Below are 19,644 nucleotides of genomic sequence, written 5' to 3'. Positions count from 1 at the left end.
ATTTTGTCCCACCTCCCACCTCTTTTCCAGGCAGGTGGGACTAAAGACAATTGGAGACTACATTTAACACTTTGTAACCTTTGTCCCCTCATCCTTCTACACTCCAGCGAGTACAGACCTAGAGCCATCAAACGCTTGCCATACGTTAACCCAATAACCCCCGGGATCATTCTCGTAAACCTCCTCTGGACCATCTCCAACACCAGCACATCCCTCTTTAAAATAGCTGGACAATTATTTAGTTCAGAATGTGTAGGAAGGAACTGCAGATGCTTTTTTACACCAAAGTTAAACACAAAATGCTGGAGTAACTCAGCGGGACAGACAGCATCTCTGAAGAAAGGTCTCGTCCCGAAACGTCACCCATTTCTTCTCTCCAGAGATGCTGCCTGTCCTGCTGAGTTACTCCAGCATTTTGTGTCTATATTTAGTTCAGAAAATGACTTAAGGCCAGTGGTGTAAAGTAAACTATCAAGCACTCTGCAAAATCCTTCCGAGAGCCAGTCAGAACCAAGGGCACGGCGCTCTTCCAGCTTGGACCAAGTGAGATGGGCAGATAAATATATATATATATATATATATATCTTGGAAATCACATTATTACAGTGAGAAATCGCTGTGAAATTTGAAATGACTGTTTCTCCCTCGATTGACTAACCTCTTCCTTCATCATCGGAAATGTTAGAATTGGCTGTTGATGTTATCAGAAGAAGAATGGCTAAAATAAACCCAACAAGTAAAAATAGAGAAACAATTGAACGCCAAGCCGATGCATTAAGTGTCACTCTGCCGATGTGAGTTTGGACCCCAGGATATGCTGAGTTCATTGCTATTCATAGGAATTGGTACCTGGGCAAAGCAGAACAACTTCGTAGGTAGACACAACATGCTGGAGTAACTCAGCGGGTCAGGCAGCATCTCGGGAGAGAAGGAATGGGTGACGTTTCGGGTCTCCCGAAACGTCACCCATTCCTTCTCTCCCGAGATGCTGCCTGACCCGCTGAGTTACTCCAGCATGTTGTGTCTACCTTCGGTTTTAACCAGCACCCGCAGCTTTTTTCCTACAGAACAACTTCTTTCCTTGTAAAGTGGAATCAAGTTTATTTTGATTTACCGAAGATACAAACATTGCCACGGATAAAAGTTTGGGAAGTGACGTTGAATTCTCTAATTTGACCAGAATTGCAATTTTAGATAACACCCCATCCCATTTTTTTTTCTTTCTTGTTTTTCCCCTCTTCTTTCTCCCCCCCCCTGCGGTCACGGGGTGATGTACAAACTCCATACAGACAGCACCCGTAGTCAGGGATCAACCCAGGTCTCTGGCATTGTAAGATAGCAACTCTGTCAACTAATATCCTCAATGGGGTAGGGGAAAATTGGACAGTACCTAAACCTATGGAAAGACCATTCCGAAGGCTGTTAGCAGATGGGAAGAAGCTGTTCCTGAGTCTGGTGGTGCCGATTTCAAGCTTCTGTACCTTCTGCTTGTTGGTGGTGGGGAGAAGAAGGAATGAAAGTCTTTGATTATGTTGGTTGCTTTTTTGAGGCAGCATGAAGCGTAGATGGAGTTAATGATGGGAAGTCTAGACTGTGCGATGGACTGGGCTACATCGACACCTCCGCCATTTCTTGCAGTCTTGGGCAAAGTTGTTCTCAACCCAAACTGTGATGCAACCTGTGGTGGACAAGGTGGTGAAGAAGGCATTTGGCACGCTTGCCTTCACCAGTCACTCTATCTCTATCCTACACACTGGGGACAATTTACAGAAGCCAATTAACCTGCGTGTCTTTGGGATGTGGGAGGAAACTGGAGCACCCGGAGAAAACCCGTGTGGTCACAGGGAGAATGTGCAAATTCCATACAGACATCACCCATAGTCAGGATCGAACCCAGATCTCTGGTGCTTTAAGGCAGCAAGTCCATCGCATCGCCGCTGTGCCTAAAACAAGAGGCCTAGGTATAAGGTGAAAAATGTAAAAGGGATCTGAGGGGCAATTTTTTTACTAGAGGGTGATGTTTACCTGGAACAAGTTGCCAGAGGGAATGATAGAGGTGAGTATAATTACACCATTTTAAAAGACACTTGGACAGGTACATGCATAGGAAATGTTTGGAGTGATATGGGCCAAGTGCAGGCAAGTGAGACTAGATCAGCTAGCCTGATGGCAACAGGCATTCAGTTCAGTTCACTTCAGTTCCAGACCGGTCCTTCAAGAATCCTTCCTACTCAGTTTGAGTTTAGTTTATTGACATGTGTACTGAGGTACAGTGAAAAGCTTTTTGTTGCATGCTATCCAGTCAGTGGAAATACAATACATGATTACAATTGAGCCATTTACTGTATATAGATGTGATAATTAAAGTAAGAAATGCTGCTGTAGGTATAGAGAGTGTGGAACGATTGTAATGTTGTAGATCTGCTTCTGTGGTGGCCATGCATGCAGTTGCCTGTGTTGGGCGCCATCTTGGAACCCGCCATTTTGTTCCGACTTGGAAAACGTTTTATTTGTGTAACTTGTGGAAACAATCTATCTGAGAAGAGGCAATTTTTGCCTGAAAAGAGAAAGCAGCATGCGTTTCAAAAGATTCCAAGTTTATTTTACATTGGCTTCTAATGAAACGCATGAGTTCAAATATAGAGGAAGTCCTTTTTCATTTAATTATTGCTGCAGGAGTTAGTATTTTCAGTTAAATGGGCATACCGTGCTCCAAGGGGTTTTATTGTTCTCTCTCAGCAGTAAGGACAATTCATCACAAGGCGAATTGTCTCTATGTATCTTTTATATTTTCATTGCATTGAATCAGTGAAATAGCCGCATGAGACATGGACCCCCTAGGTAGAGTTCTTCTACTTAATTACAAATAGAAATAGCTTTGTTGCAGCCGCAGCTGCTAATCTGATGGGGTGTATGGATGTTGGGCGGGGTGGGGTGAGGAGCAGGATAATAAAAATTTGGGGTGATTAGGTTTTTGGTTTGCTACTGTCACGTGTACCGAGGTACAGTGCAAAGCTTTGTTCTGCATGCTATCTAAAACAGATCAGATATGCCATATGATACGATCGAACTTTATTTATCCCAGGAGGGAAATTGGTCTGCCAACAGTCATAAAACACAACAAGATACATGAAACATGAAATTAAAGTGATGAGTGGAAAGTCCAGAATTGGGGATCATATCATCATATCATATCATATATATACAGCCGGAAACAGGCCCTTTCGGCCCACCAAGTCCGTGCCGCCCAGCGATCCCCGTACATTAACACTATCCTACACCCACTAGGGACAATTTTTTACATTTACCCAGCCAATTAACCTACATACCTGTACGTCTTTGGAGTGTGGGAGGAAACCGAAGATCTCGGAGAAAACCCACGCAGGTCACGGGGAGAACGTACAAACTCCTTACAGTGCAGCACCCGTAGTGAGGATCGAACCTGAGTCTCTGGCGCTGCATTCGTTGTAAAGCAGCAACTCTACCGCTGCGCTACCGTGCCGCAGAGATTGGGGGGGGGGGAGGGGGAGTTGTACAGTTTAATAGTCACAGGGGAAAAGGGATCTCCTGTGGCGTTCTGTGCTGCATCTTGGTGGAACCAGTCTGTTGCTGAAGGTGCTCCTCAGGTTGACCAGTGTGTCATGTGGGGAGTGAACTGTATAGTCCAAGATGCGTCATAATTTGAGGAGCATCCTCTCCTTCAAGACCATAAGTACGTAAATATAATCAATCGGCACAGTGGCATAGCGGTAGAGCTGCCTTCTTGTCTGTGGCTTCGATGTGGTTGGTCCATGACGGATCATTAGTAATATTAACGTCAAGGAACTTGAAGCTCTCAACCATTTCCACTGCCGCACCACTGATACTGACTAGGGCATGCGATCCACCACGTCCCGTACAGATGCTTTTGATGGAGGGGAGGGCTGTGCCTGTGATGAGTTCACCACTCTCTGCACCTTCTTGCGTTCCTGTGCATTGCAATGCCATACCAACCCAGCGTTGCACATCCGCAATGAAAGGGAGACAAGGCCAGCAAACAAGAAACTGTTAAAAGCAATGAATGGTACCAGAAGAGTTAAGGATGTCGATGGTAAGGTATGGGAGACAAAGATATGGTTCGGTCATGAGGCAGGCCATAAAGTTCATAAGCTATAGGAGCAGAATTAGGTCATTCGGCCCAACAAGTCTACTCTGCCATTCATTCATAGAATCACAGTCATACAGTGTGGAAACAGGCTCTTGGCCCCAACTTGCCCATGCCGACCAACATGCCCCATCTACACTAGTCCCACCTGCATGTGTTTGGCCCATATCCCTCTAAACCTATCCTGTCCATGTACCTGTCTAAATGCTTCTTAAGTGTTGCGATAGTACCTGCCTCAAGTACCACCTCCGGCAGTTCGTTCCATACCCCATCATCCTTTGTGTAAAAAAGGTTACCCCTCAGGTTCCTATTCAATCTTCCCCCCCTCACCTTAAACCTCTCTCTCTCTCCCTCTCTCCCCCTCCCATTCCACCAACATTCCCTCCTCTAGCTTCACAATTCACAATTCTTCGATCCTTTTGGTTGCACCAGTCTTTTCATCTCTGGCCTTTGTTCACCATCTGCCTATCAAAAATCCCCCTTACCTGTATCAACCTATTACCTGCCTGGTTTTGTCCTTGTCCCTCACTCTCTTCCAACTATCTTCCCCCCCCCCCCCTTACCATAATCAGTCTGAAGAAGAGTCCCAAACCGAAAATGTCACCTATCCATGTCCTCTAGAGATGTTGCCTGACCCGCTGAGTTACTCCAGCACTTTGTGTCTCTTTTATCTCAGCATCATGTTTGGCACAGGCATTGTGTGCTGAAGGGCCCGTTTCTACGCTGTACTTTTCTATGTTCTACGAAAACAATCCTGACAGTGGTGCATCAAAGGTTCCAAATGCCATGTTCAGCTTGTGTACATTTTTACTTTTAAAAAAAGCATTGTAAATTTTTATTTAGCGAACAATGGGCCTTGACTAAGGGAAGGTTATCTGAAGTTTATCTCCCATCATGAACGAGGTTCGGTGGAGGATAAATTGTGTGAAAGTAATGCAGATTCATGCATGGTATGAAGATAATTGGAGGAGGGTTCCCATGGTGCGTGAAAGCTGTGCCTAAGAGTGGAGTTGAAAGGCTGGAGCAATTAGGCTTGTATACACTGGAATTTAGAAGGATGAGGGGGGATCTTATTGAAACATATAAGATAATTAGGGGATTGGACACATTAGAGGCAGGAACCATGTTCCCAATGTTGGGGGAGTCCAGAACAAGGGGCCACAGTTTAAGAATAAGGGGTAGGCCATTTAGAACGGAGATGAGGAAGAACTTTTTCAGTCAGAGAGTGGTGTGGGTGTGGAATTCTCTGCCTCAGAAGGCAGTGGAGGCCAATTCGTTGGATGCTTTCAAGAGAGAGCTGGATAGAGCTCTTAAGGATAGCGGAGTGAGGGGGTATGGGGAGAAGGCAGGAACAGGGTACTGATTGAGAGTGATCAGCCATGATCGCATTGAATGGCGGTGCTGGCTCGAAGGGCTGAATGGCCTACTCCTGCACCTATTGTCTATTGTCTATTGTCTATTGTCTATTGAGTATCCTCCAGTAATGAGTCATCTGGTCTGAAGGTGCAGCTTGCAAGTTTCTTAATACAGGATGTTGTTCTCCAATTAACAGGACACATGAAGTAGGTTATCATGATCTGCATAGACACGAGCATTGCATTTGCCTCGAGCAGAAAGCTTCCTTCAAAGGATCTAATATCAAGGCAGGGAATGGTTTTTCACGGACAGATCAGTGACGTATTGATTAATCGAGTGGGAATCATATATCGAGAGAACTTCTGAACTATCGACCTTGTACAAAATCATGAGGGGAATTGATAGGGTGAACGCACAGAGTCATTTACCCAGGGGAGTGGGGGAATTAAAGAACCAGAGGCCATAGGCTTAAGGGGTGAGAGGGGAATGATTTAGTTGGAACCTGAGGAGCTACTTTGTCACGCAGAAGGTGGTGGGAAGATGGAATGAGCTGCCAGAGGAGGTTGGTGAGGCAGGTACTCTAACAGCACTTAAAAGATACATGGGCAGGTGTATGGATAGGAAAGGTTTAGAAATATATGGGCTAAATGCAGACAGGTAGGACGAGTGTAGATAAAGCATTTTGGTCGCCATGGGCAATTTGGGCCAAAGGGTCTGTTTCTGTGCTGTATGACACTATAACTATGACTCCTCAAATGCTCCAGATTACAGCATCTTGTGTCTTTGTCAACTCTGTTTCTCTTCCCACAGATCCACAGAGACATATGGGCCGAATGTGGCCAAATGGAACTAGGTTATCCAGGTGGTCATGGATGAGTTGGGCTGAGGGGGCTGTTTCTGTGCTGTGTGACTCAGCTGGGGCAGCAGTATTTTCCATACTTATGTTGTACAAGGGGCTCAGTGGGAATTTAAAGATGTGGAAGATTTTACTGTGTAGGAAGGAACTGCAGATGCTGGTTTACACCGAAGATAGACACAAAATGCTGGAGTAACCCAGCGGGACGTGCAGCGTCTCTGGAGAAAAGAAATAGGAGATGTTTCGGGTCGAGACCCTTCTTCAGCATCTGTGTTGGCTCTAATTTGTGAACCGTCTGAACTGTCTCAAACCTCTGCTCTTCCTCGCCCCTGACTCTCAGTCTCAACCCGAAACATCACCTATTCCTTTTCTCCAGAGACTCTGCCTAACCCGCTGAGTTACACCAGCATTTTGTTTCTACCGTTGGAACATTTAAACCCTTGTCTCTGTCAACTTCATTGCTTAAAATAGCAACATTTAGCCTGAGGAAAAATTGTTTAAGATCTTGGTTTATGATTTTTTTATCAAAACCCACCTGTTGGAAGGATATGAACAGCAAACATCAGGGACTGAAGTCATGGGGCCTCCACTCAAACAGACTGCACCTGTGGCCGAAGATATGTTGCCCTAGCAAGGAAATAAAAGCATAAAATTTCAAGCTTCATCACAGGCACATAATGTGCAGTGAGGCAATTTATGCATATTCTTCATTTTCAAATATGCTTTTGTAAAAAAATCAATGGGGTTTCAGAATTAAAATTCAGTGTACAAATGGTGAAAAAAAAGTGATGGATGTTGGTGCCTGCACCTAATGACAAATTCCTATCTCAATGTGTTCAAGACACAGTGGCCTTCACGCTAGTTCGATGTTATCCCATGTTCCCATCCTCTCCCAACACGCGAGGGGAAATTTGCAGAGGCCAATTAACCTACAAACCCGCACGTCTTTGGGATGCGGGACAAAGCTGGAGCACCGGGAGAAACCTCATGCGGTCACAGTGGGAGCGTGCAAACCACACGGACAGCACCCAAGCTCAGGATCCAACTTGGGTCTCTGGCGCTGTGAGGTAGCAACTCTACGAGTTGAAAGAAACCCCGAGCAGTTGTAGTAATTACCATTGGCAAGCACAAAAGATAGTTTAAAGATGCTTGGCGTAAATCTAAACCAAATTGAATTGCAGATATGAGTATTCACTTTATGAAGCATAAGTTATTAAGTAATGATGTGGTTGTTGGTCATGGCATTGTACACGACATACACATTGTGGGCCGAAGGGCCGACTCCTGTGCTATACTCTTTCACGTTCTATGCTCATTCTGTTGTGGATCTTTTGAGTTGAGTTTAGTTTATTGTCACGTGTACCGAGGTACAGTGTAAAGCTTTTGTTGCGTGCTAACCAGCCAGCGGAAAGACAATACATGATTACAATCGAGGTATCCACAGTGTACAGATACATAATAACTGTGAATAACGTTTAATAATCTTTTTCTCCCGTCTGTGAAATATATGCCTTTTGGACTTGAATTTATGCTAACGGTATCAAGGGGATATGGGGAGGAAGCAGGAACGGGGTACTGATTTTGGATGATCAGCCATGATCATATTGAATGGTGGTACTGGCACGGAAGGGCCGAATGGCCTACTCCTGCACCTATTTTCTATGTTTCTATCTGTGAACTACTGTGCAAAGAGAATGAGCATTGGCTAATTGTCCTCTCGTTTTATTTCTAGGTATTACAATGTTTCTTTACCTCGATATTACCAGCATGTTGGGGATGAGATGCCATTCATCTGCTCCCTGCCGCAGGATAATGGCATGCAGAAATGTCAGGACCTCCCAAATATGAAGGAAAATGGAGCTGAATGTTTCCTTAGCGTAGATTCTAACAACCACCTAAAGTATGGCGTGGAAGTGAAGAACGCAAGTGGCTGCATAAACTGGAATCAATATTACAATGTGTGCAGAACCGGAGACGTGAACCCACATAAGGGCGCCATCAATTTTGATAATATCGGATATGCCTGGATCGCTATTTTTCAGGTAAGGTCCTGGATCGATAATACATGTATTTGTTTGCTTGTCCAGTTCCATTTCAGGCAATAAGTAGAAAAAATATTCACATTCCAAATTAATTCATTGTCTTTGAGGCTGTTTGCTACAAGGAGATGCTGGACAAACCTGGATTGTTGTCTCAGAAGCACCGGATGTCGAGGAGAGACCTTTGGTTTGGTTTGGTTTAGCTTAGCTTAGTTTAGTTTGGTTTAGTTTGGTTTAGAGACAGAGCACAGAAACAGGCCCATCGGCCCACCAAGTCCGCGCTGACCAGCGATCCCCGCACATTAACACTATCCTGCACACTCTCGGGACAAATTACAATTTTACCAAGCCAATTAACCTTCAAACCTGTACTTCTTTGGAGTGTGGGAGGAAACCGGAGCTCCCGGAGAAAACCCACGCAGGTCACAGGGAGAACGTACAAACTCTATATAGGCAGACCCATAGTCAGGATTGAACCTTGGTCTCTGGCGCTGTCAGGCAGCAAATCTATTGTGGCACCACTGTGGCGCCCAGTCTAAAGTCTAAAGTAAAGTCTATCAGCTACAAGGAAATGTTGGACAAATGATTTGTTTGCTCTGAAACATCAGAGGTTAAGGAGAGTTCATAAGTTCATAGGCTCACAAGCTCTTGGAGCAGAATTAGGCCATTCTGTCCATCAAGTCTACTCCACCATTCAGTCATTGCTGTTCTATCTTTCCCTCTCAACCCCATTCTCCTGCCTTCTGGTTGAAGTATATAAAATTATGAAAGGCCTAGATCGGGTAGAGACTCAGAACCTTTTCTCCCAGGGTAGAAAAATCAAAGACTATTGGGCATAATTAAGATGAGAGGGGCAAAATTCCGATCCCGACTACAGGTGCCGTCTGTACGGAGTTTGTACATTCACCCAGTGGGTTTTCTCCGGGTGCTCCAGTTTCCTCCCACACTCCAAAGACGTTCAGGTTTGTGGGTTAGTTGGCTTCTGATAATTGTAAATTGTTCCTGGTGTGTAGGTTAGTGCTTGTTTTTGGGGGGTGATCGCTGGTCGGCGTGGACTTGGTGGAACGAAGGGCCTGTTTCTGCGCTGTATCTCTAAACTAAGCTAAATTACCATCAATTTGAAGAAAGGCCCTGTCCCAAAACATTGCCTGTCCATTCATCTCCAGATGCTGCCTGACTGCTGAGTTCCTCCAGCACTTTGTGTTTTGTTCAAAGTTCCAACACTTGCAGTTCCTTGTGTTTCCATGAGATGACCACTAGTTTAGTACAGGCCCTTAGCTAGTATTGCTTCAACTCCCTGAGTATAACCTTTACTTCTTCCAAAGGTCTTGAGTGGTGACCAGAGAAAATAACATTGCATGGCAACATCCAGTGCTGTCTCACAAATCCCGTTGCTTTCCAATTAAGCTCGCAGCAACGTGTTCTCTGGCAGGTTTGGTTTGGTTTAGTTTAGTTTAATTTAGTTTACTTTACTTTACTTTAGTTTAGTTTAATTTAGTTTAGCAATACAGCGTGGAAACAGGCCCTTCAGCCCACCAAGTCCGCGTCAACCAGCTACTACCATCCTACACTCGAGGGACAAATGATAATTTTTACCAAAGCCAATTAACCTACAAATTCCGTGTAGACATCAGTCACCCATAGTCAGGTTCGAACACAGGTCTCTGGCGTTGTAAGGCAGCAACTCTACCAGCTGCGCCAAGCTGCAAGGGTAGGGGGGTGACAGCTGAAAAAGAGAAATAGAGGAGGTAATGTTCAACTCTTAGCAGAAACAAGGAACTGCAGATGCTGGTTTACACAAAAGAACACAAAGTGTTGGAGTATCTAAGTTGGTCAAGCAGCATCTCTGGAGAACATGGATACGTGATGTTTTGAAAGATTAAAAGCAAAAGGTTGCGAGACAAGGTTGAAGAGTTGCGAATTGTGAAGTCAGAGGAAGGAATGTAGGAGCCAGAGGAAACATTCATCTCTAAGGCTTGACTACAGAGATAAGAGAGATTAGTCGCAAATCATTTGTTCTCCTTCAATATGTGCGATAAATATTGAAAATGAGCTTCTCTGATACCTATCTCTGGAGGATTACAGCAGTTAATGTTCAATTCTGACCTTCGGTGCTGTCTGTGGAAACACAAGAGCTCAAGAACATAGGGGTAGGAGTTGTGTGCTTGCATTCCTTGGGATATTTGGATGCTCTGGCTTCCTCCCACGTGTGCCAGAGATGTGCTGGTTGGTTACTTTGCATCTGTGACTAATCCCGAGTGCAGGTGGTTGTAGAAGGATCAGCGATGACGTTGAAAGAGTTTAGATCTTTAGAGATACAGCGTGGAAACAAGCCCTTCGGCCCACCGAGTCCGCGCTGACCAGTGATCACCCCCATGCACTAGCACTATCCGACAGTCCAGGGACAATTTATAATTTTACCGAATCCAATTAACCCACAAACCTGGATGTCTTTGGGATTTGGGAGGAAACCGGAGCACCCGGAGAAAACCCACGTGGGCAAAGGGAGAACGTACAATCTCCGTATATACCTCATGCGACCTCACAGTGGCGCAGCGATAATGTTGTTGCTTTACAGCGCCAGAGACCCGAGTTCGATCCTGACCACGGGTGCTGTCTGTACGGAGTTTGTTTGTTCTCCCCGTGACCGCGTAAGTTTTCTCCGGGTGCTCCGGTTTCCTCCCACAATCAAAAGATATGCCCATTTGTAGGTTAACCTACAGTCTGTAAGTTGTCCCTAGTGTGCTGGAGAGAACTAATGTATCAGTGATTGCTGCTCTGATTTGTATTGTACCTTCTTCAAACCTCTAGTCACCCTCTCCCCTCAGTCTGAAGAAGGGTCTCGACCCGATACGTCACCTATTCCTTTTCTCCAAAGATGCTGCCTGACCCGCTGAGTTACTCCAGCGTTTTGTGTCTATCTTTGACGTAAACCAACATCTGCAGTTTCTTCCGACACACTAAGAGTGATCGTTGTTCGGCCTGCACATGGCGGGCCGATGGGCTTGTTTCCACGCTGTATCTCTAAAAAGATAGGAAAAAAAGTACAAAGCACAAAAAAGAATGGTTACGGTAACTGAGCATGAAACGGATCAATGTTTAAATTCCCCTCAAAGGGCCCTGACTGTGAGTAGCTGCATTGAATGACACTGGAACGAAGCAGGTCCCCAATTGCGTTCTTTGGTGATTCTGAGCTGGAGTGACCAGTCAACTACTTCAACTTGGACTGGCAGCGTGAGGAATAAAGATTATAATCCTGGGGACAGTTCTTCAAATAATTCTTCCCTCTGAAAAGCACCAAGCACCATGAATGGTCAAAGACGTGTGATCCATGTAAAATTTAGAATGTGAGTTTGTTTAACATTGACAGTGAAATGTTGCTAAGAAAAGACACAAAGTGCAGGAGTAACTCAGCTGGTCAGGCAGCATCCCTGGAGAACATGGCTAGCTGACGTTTTGGTTTGAGACCCTTCTTCAGACTGATTGTAGGAAGAGAGGGGTGGGGACTTTATTCCTTGGAGCGCAGAGGATGAGAGGTGATCATGTGGAGGTGTGTAAAGATCATGAGGGGAATGGATATCATAGTACAATCAGTATAACATCATCAGTTTGTGGAAGGGTCCCAACTCGAAACATCACCCATCCGCGTCCTCCAGGGATGCTGCCTGACCCGCTGAGTTACTCCAGGATTTTGCATCTTTCCTTGGTAAACCAGCATCTGCAGTTCCTTGTTTTTAAATGTTGCTAAGGTCCTTGTTGAATTTAGTCTGCTCCTTGGATCATTGTAAACTCCAGGCCACAAATCTGCAGTGTTTATAGGTAGTCTCCATCCATGTGCCAACTAAGTCTATATAAGTTATGTTACAGTTGTACAAGACGTTGGTGAGGCCACATTTGGTGTACTTTGTTAAGTTCTGGTCACCCTGCTATAGGAAAGACGTTGTTAAGGTGGAAAGAGTGCAGAGAAGATTTACGAGGCCGGAGGGCATGAGCTAAAGGGAGAGGTTGAGCAGGCTAGGACTTCATTCCTTGGAGCGCAGGAGGACATGGGGTGATCTTATAGAGGTGTATAACACCACGAGGGGAAGTGATAGATGTTTTTTAGTCTTTTACCCAGAGAAGGGAAATCAAACCAGAGGACTTTAGATAACTCCTCTGTCCATCTCTTTTCCCTCCCCCTTCCCAGTTCTCCCACTGTCTTCCTGTCTCCAACCACATAATTTCTTTGTCCCGCCCCCTCCCCTAACATCAGTCTGAAACATAGAAACATAGAAACATAGAAAATAGGTGCAGGAGTAGGCCATTCGGCCCTTCGAGCCTGCACCGCCATTCAATATGATCATGGCTGATCATCCAGCTCAGTAGCCTGTACCTGCCTTCTCTCCATACCCCCTGATCCCTTTAGCAAAAAGGGCCACATCTAACTCCCTCTTAAATATAGCCAATGAACTGGCCTCAACTACCTTCTGTGGCAGAGAATTCCACAGACTCACCACTCTCTGTGTGAAGAAATGTTTTCTCATCTCGGTCCTAAAAGACTTCCCCCTTATCCTTAAGCTGTGACCCCTGGTTCTGGACTCCCTCAACATCGGGAACAATCTTCCCGCATCTAGTCTCTCCAACCCCTTAAGAATTTTATATGTTTCTATAAGATCCCCCCTCAGTCTTCTAAATTCCAGCGAGTACAAGCCCAGTCTATCCAGTCTTTCCTCATATGCAAGTCCCGCCATCCCAGGGATTAATCTGGTGAACCTTCTCTGTACTCCCTCTAAGGCAAGAACGTCTTTCCTCAGGTTAGGAGACCAAAACTGCACACAATACTCCAGGTGCGGTCTCACCAAGGCCCTGTACAACTGCAGCAGAACCTCCCTGCTCCTAAACTCAAATCCTCTTGCTATGAATGCCAACATACCATTCGCTTTCTTCTCTGCCTGCTGCACCTGCATGCTTGCTTTCAATGACTGGTGCACCATGACACCCAGGTCACGTTGCATCTCCCCTTCTCCCAATCAGTCACCATTCAGGTAATACTCTGCTTTCCTGTTCTTGCCGCCAAAGTGGATAACCAAGTGGTGAAGAAGGGTCTCGACCCGAAACGTCACCCATTCCTTCTCTCCTGAGATGCTGCCTGACCCGCTGAGTTACTCCAGCATTTTGTGACACACTCCAAAGGTTTGTAGGTTAATTGGCTTTGGTAAAAAATTGTTCCTAGAGTGTAGGGTAATCCTAACGGGGATCGCTGGTGGGTGCGGACTCATTGGGTGGAAGGGCCTTTTTCCGCGTCTTATCTCTAAACTACAAACTGAACCAAAATATTGGCAGCAACTTGTGATACCTTTATCACGACTGCAACAGTTTCAGAAGGCAGCTCACAACTACCATCTCACAAAGAGTATCACAAAATGCTGGAGTAACTCAGCGGGTCAGGCAGCATTACTGGAGAGAAGGAATGGGTGACGTTTCGGGTCGAGACCCTTCTTCGGACTGATGTCATGGGGGGCGGGACAAAGAAAGGATATAGGTGGAGACAGGAAGACAGTGAGAGAACTGGGAAGGGGGAGGGGAAGAGAGGGACAGAGGAACTATCTAAAGTTGCAGAAGTCAATGTTCATACTGCTGGGCTGCAAGCTGCCCAAGCAAAATGTGAGGCGCTGTTCCTCCAATTTGCGGTAGGTCAGACTGGGAGTGGGAGGGGGAGTTGAAGTGCTCAGCCACCGGGAGATCAGGTTGGTTAAGGCAGACTGAGCGAAGGTGTTGAGCGAAACGATCGCCGAGCCTGCGTTTGGTCTCGCCGATGTAGAGAAGTTGACATCTGGAACAGCGGATACAATAGATGAGGTTGGAGGAGGTGCAGGTGAACCTCTGTCTCACCTGGAAAGACTGTTTGGGTCCTTGGATTGAGTCGAGGGGGGATGGTAAAGGGACAGGTGTTGCATCTCCTGCGGTTGCAGGGGAAAGTGCCTGGGGAGGGGGTGGTTTGGGTAGGAAGGGACGAGTGGTCCAGGGAGTTACGGAGGGAAGGGTCTCTGCTGGAAAGCAGAAAGGGGAGGAGATGGGTAGATGTGGCCAGTAGTGGGATCCCGTTGGAGGTGACGGAAATGTTGGAGGAACTTGTCCTCCTCACAAGAGTACTAGTTGCTGACCAGAAATATCCAGAAAAAAACCCAACTGCATAAAGTGAATTCAGATTGAATTCTTTTTGTTGATTCCTGGTGTTGAAATGTTACTTTTCCCCTTTTAAGGTGACGGAACACACAGTGAGATAATGGCGTGCATTAATGTCAAGAATGTTCGAGTCTGAAAGAACTGTTGAATCTGTCTGGTTACATTTCAGAATGTCTACATTTGTCTTGTCCATTTTTGCGCCGTAGGGATGAAGTTTATTCGCCCCAGATAATAAAAAGCCCTAATAAATGCTACTGTGTTGGCATCTGAACTCTGAATCCCACAACACACTTGAACTCAGGCCTGGTTGACTGTGGAAGACCGATTCTTTTATGTAATGATTCACAAATACCCTCAGCGGACAAAAATGTCATCCAAATATTGGTATTTTTTTGTTAGCCTTGTTTATCTCAGGTTAATAGAGGACATTCCAACCTCTGAAGACAATAAGAAGAGATGCAGAGAGAAAGAAAAAACTTATTTCCCTGCCTGCAGAATAGCAAACGCTAACAACAGGGCTAACAATATCTCTAGAACTAAAACAAAAAACAATATAATTATCTATAATTCCAGCCTTCATAGACTGCACAATTCAAAACTGAGCTGCATTGACTCATTTAGAAATACTATGCGGAAACAGGCCCTTCGGCCCACTGAGTCCATGCTGACCAGCAATCACCCCGTACACTAGCACTGTCCTACACACTGGGGACAGTTTACAGAAGTCATTTAACCTACAAACCTATAGGTCTTTGGAATGTGGGAGGAAACCGGAGCACCGGGAGAAAACCCACGCGGTCACAGGGAGAACGTACAAACTCCGTACAGACAGCACCCGTGGTCAGGATCGGACCCTGGTCTCTGGCGCTATAAGGCAGCAACTCAACCGCTGAGCCACTGTGCTGCCCTTGCCGAATCGTGTGATTATCAGCAAATCATTTCTCCATAGTGAGGCCTGGCCTTTCCCTCATTTACTGTCTACATTTCTTCCATTGCCAGCAGCTGGCAACTCTGATTCGTAGATAGTCACAAAATGCTAGAGTAACTCAGCGGGTCAGGCAGCATCTCTGGAGAGAAGGAATGGATGACGTTTTGGGTTGAGACCCTTCTCATGGCTGACTATAGCATTTTGTGTCTACCTTCGGTATAAACCAGCATCTGCAATTCCTTCCTACACAACTCTGTATCAAATCTCTGTAATCTCCTTAAATCTTACAGGCCTCTGATTCTTACATTTGGTTCTTACATTTCTGGCTCCTGTGCATTATTTAATTTTCATAGCTCCACCACCAGTTTTTGTCCTTTATCACTTTAAAGTTTGCAATTCCTTTCCTAATATCTGTTTGTCTTGCTTCCTTTTCCTACTGGAATCTATAATTCCTTTTCACAACTTTTCCGTGTTCACACCTTACCCTTCCACATATCCCCAGACTCCCTCTTCCCTGACTCTCAGTCTGAAGTAGGGTCTCGACCCAAAATGGCACCCATTCCTTTTCTCCAGAGATGTTGCCTGTCCCGCTGAGTTACTCCAGCATTTTTGTATCCACGGTGTAAACCAGCATTCCTTCCTACACACTTGCCACATTTATGCCACCATTCTTAATCTATGAGGTTCAGAGTCAAATTAGATTTGGCATCCTTTAAAGTGGCAACACAGGTAGATAGGGTGGTCAAAAAGGCATTTGGTGCCATGACCTTCACCAGTCAGAGTATTGAGTATAGTTCATGTTGCAGTGGCATAAAATGTTGGTGAGGCCACATTTAGAGTATTGTGTTCAGTTTTGATCATCAAACACCAAACACCAAACACTGAGAGGAAAGATGCTGATGGCTGAAGGGCCAATTTCCATGCCGTATGACTCTGACAATCCTTATCAAAATTCTCTGAGCAGAGGTATTTTCCTTATATTAATCGTGAGACTCTATTGAAAGTGGAAGGGCATTGCACTGTGCAGGGGAGCAAAACAATCCAAACAAATCTTTGGAGAAACATCGGTCTGAATATATGAATTCAAAAGGGCGGCACAGTGGCATAGTGGCAGATCGACCATCTTACAACGCCAGAGACCCGGGCTCCATCCTGACTACGGGTGTTTGTCTGTACAGTGTTTGTACGTTCTTCCCGTGACCTGCGTGGGTTTTCTCTGAGATCTTCGGTTTCCTCCCACACTCCAAAGACGTACATGTTTGTAGGTTAATTGGCTTGGTATAAATGTCAAAAAAATAATTGTCCCTAGTGTGTGTAGGATAGTGTTAGTGTGCGGGGATCGGTGGTCGGTGCGGACACGGTGGGCCAAAGGGACAGTTTCCGCACAGTAGGCCTAAACTAAACTAAACTAAACTAAGTAGCGCAATGGTAGAGCTGCTGCCTCACAGCACCAGAGACTCTGGTTCCTGAGTAAGGGAGCTGTCTGTGCGGAGTTTGCACCTTTTCCCTGGGACCGCGTGGGTTTCGCCAGGTGCTCCGATTTCTTCCCACACTCCAAAGATACGTTAGTTTATAGGTTAACTGGCTTCTGTAAATTGCCCCCAGTGTACAGTATTTGAAAGTGGGAATAGCATTGAACTAGTGTACAGCTGATTGATGTTCGGCCTGGTCTCGGTGCGTGTTACGATGTTGCATCTCTAAAAAACAATTACATTTGATATGTTCTAGTTGTTGTCATGTTCAGTTGTTAGTCTGTTGGGTTGCGAAACATGAATACCTCAAGAGTTTCAGTCTGATTTGGTTTATGCTGTGAATATGTATGTGTGACCATCAAGGTCAACATCCCAGTCGGTGTTGGGACGGGAGATTTTAACGTAGAAATTGGACTGATTTGCACATGATTTGCATCAGATAGCTTGGGCAAACATTTTTAGGCTGATTAGTGGCTGTTGGGAAAATGGCTACAGTAGTTCCCTTCTGAGCTGCTCACAATAGACAATAGACAATATGTGCAGGAGGAGGCCATTCGGCCCTTCGAGCCGGCACCGCCATTCAATGTGATCATGGCTGATCATTCTCAATCAGTACCCTGTTCCTGCCTTCTCCCCATACCCCCTGACTCCGCTATCCTTAAGAGCTCTGTCTAGCTTGAATGCATTCGGAGAATTGGCCTCCACTGCCTTCTGAGGCAGAGAATTCCACCCTTGTCCCGTGTCAGTCCCTTGGAGATGCAGTGTGCTCTGCCTCCACATGTAGCTGAAATCAGTGCTACTGCCAGAATGATGACCAAAACTGAGTCAGTGATTCGTCTGTGCCACGAAGAATTTTGCTATCTGCGTTCTCACAGCCGAACAGAGGTACCGGTTACAAACTAGATGGACAGCAAATCATTGTCAGTTATATGTGGAATGGCAGTAATTTCCTGCCTTAATCCCTGGGGCGGCAAAATCACTTGGGAATGAAGTGCGTATAGTGTGCATTTTTAGCTGTACCTTCGTTCGGTCTTGCCAGCTGTGGTACTGCTTGAACTTCATCCAACAAAACTACAGAAGGACTGACATTTTCTCAGTGAGAACTATTTCCAGGTTAAAAATAGAATCCAAAACAAACTTTGGAAGCACTTAAGATGGCATGTTTAGTTTGGAGATACAGCGCGGAAACGGGCCCTTCGCCCAGCCGAGTCCGCGCCGACCAGCAATCCCTGCACACTAACATCATCCTACACACACTGGGGACAATTTTACAATTATACCAAGTCGATTAACCTGCAAACCCGTACGTCTTTGTAGTGTGGGAGGAAGCCGGAGCTGCTGGAGAAAACCCACGCAGGAGAACGTACAAACTCCATACAGACAGCACCAGCAGTCAGCATCAAACCCGGCTCTCTGGGGCTGTGAGGTTCCAACTCGACTGCTGCACCTTTAAAGACGTATTCACAAATGAAGATTTAGAAAATTGAATACTTTTGAGCAGTGTTCGTTTTAGTAGACAAGAAAGTACCAGTCTGTATATTGTTATTTTTCCCCACATCGAGGAGATTTTATTCAGTTAATCACCATTACAGAGTACTGGAAAGATCAAAACTGCCCAGCGTTTTGCAAACATCAATCAAACTGTCATCAGATGACAATGTTGTCATCCTTATCCACAATGCACTCAGCCCCATCCGCGGCGACCAGCGTTTAGATTTAGATTTAGATTTTTAGATTTAGAGATACAGCGCAGAAACAGGCCCTTCGGCCCACCGGGTCCGCACCGCCCAGCGATCCCTGCATACTAACACTATCCTACACCCACTAGGGACAATTTTTACATTTGCCCAGCCAATTAACCTACATACCTGTACGTCTTTGGAGGCCTCCTGAGCCCCTTTGGACACCACGTGTTCCCACTCCAGGGACATGCGGGCAGGGACATAGGCCCGGAAGAGGGGCAGGCAGTCGATTCGGGTAGAACCCTTGACTGACCTGGACCTATGAATGGCCACCTTGACCAGGCCCAGGATCGACCCGACCCTCTCCATATTGGGTGACCAAATATCCAGAACGTGGGGCTGAAAAGCAGCCAAAGTAGCCCTGAGGAGTAGCCCCTTCAGGTACACAAATGAGGAGTTGCAAACCTCTCACACTCCATAGACACATGGAACACCGTCTCTTCTATGCCGCAGAAATGAGATGAACGCTGGCTCATTCCTTGCTGTTGGAGTCCATGGCAGATCATTGTCCATATAAGGTGCTTAAGCTGTTGAAGGGCCTGACCGCCTAACAATAAATAAATCTTACTTTCTAAACTTTCCACTGGATTTTTAAACTATTGTTTTCTCTGGAAGGTCAGAGGTTGAGGGGAGACCACTTAGAAGTATATAAAATGATGAGAGGCAGAGACAGGGTAGACAGTCAGAACCTTTGACCCAGGGTGGATGGGCATAGCTTTAAAGTGAGACAGGCAAAGTTGTGCGGGGAAAGTTTTTTTAATCACAGAGGTTGGTGGGGGCCTGGAGCCTGCTGCCATGGTCATGGTGGAGGCAGATGCGATAGTGACACAAGGCTTTTGTATAGGCATGTGTATCTGCAGGGAATGGAGCAATATGGATGATGTGCCAGCAGATGAGATTTGTTTATCTTAGACTAATACAGCACGGAAAGAGGCCCTTTGG

General features: G+C 45.7%; 1 protein-coding gene across 2 annotated transcripts in view; it reads left to right on the top strand.

The window, feature by feature from the left end:
• cacna1ha (calcium channel, voltage-dependent, T type, alpha 1H subunit a) overlaps positions 1-19,644 on the top strand; it is a 170,417-nt gene that overhangs the window by 19,143 nt on the left and 131,630 nt on the right. For both annotated transcript variants that reach the window (XM_078418152.1, XM_078418151.1), the window contains exon 5: positions 8,089-8,398. In XM_078418152.1, the coding sequence (XP_078274278.1) occupies positions 8,089-8,398 (310 nt within the window). The remainder of the gene's footprint in view (positions 1-8,088; positions 8,399-19,644) is intronic.

The sequence above is a fragment of the Rhinoraja longicauda genome, chromosome 21, assembly GCF_053455715.1.
Source record: "Rhinoraja longicauda isolate Sanriku21f chromosome 21, sRhiLon1.1, whole genome shotgun sequence".
Lineage (NCBI taxonomy): Eukaryota > Metazoa > Chordata > Chondrichthyes > Rajiformes > Arhynchobatidae > Rhinoraja > Rhinoraja longicauda.
Note: the sequence above shows the minus strand (reverse complement) of the source record. Positions and strands in the feature narration are given on the sequence as shown.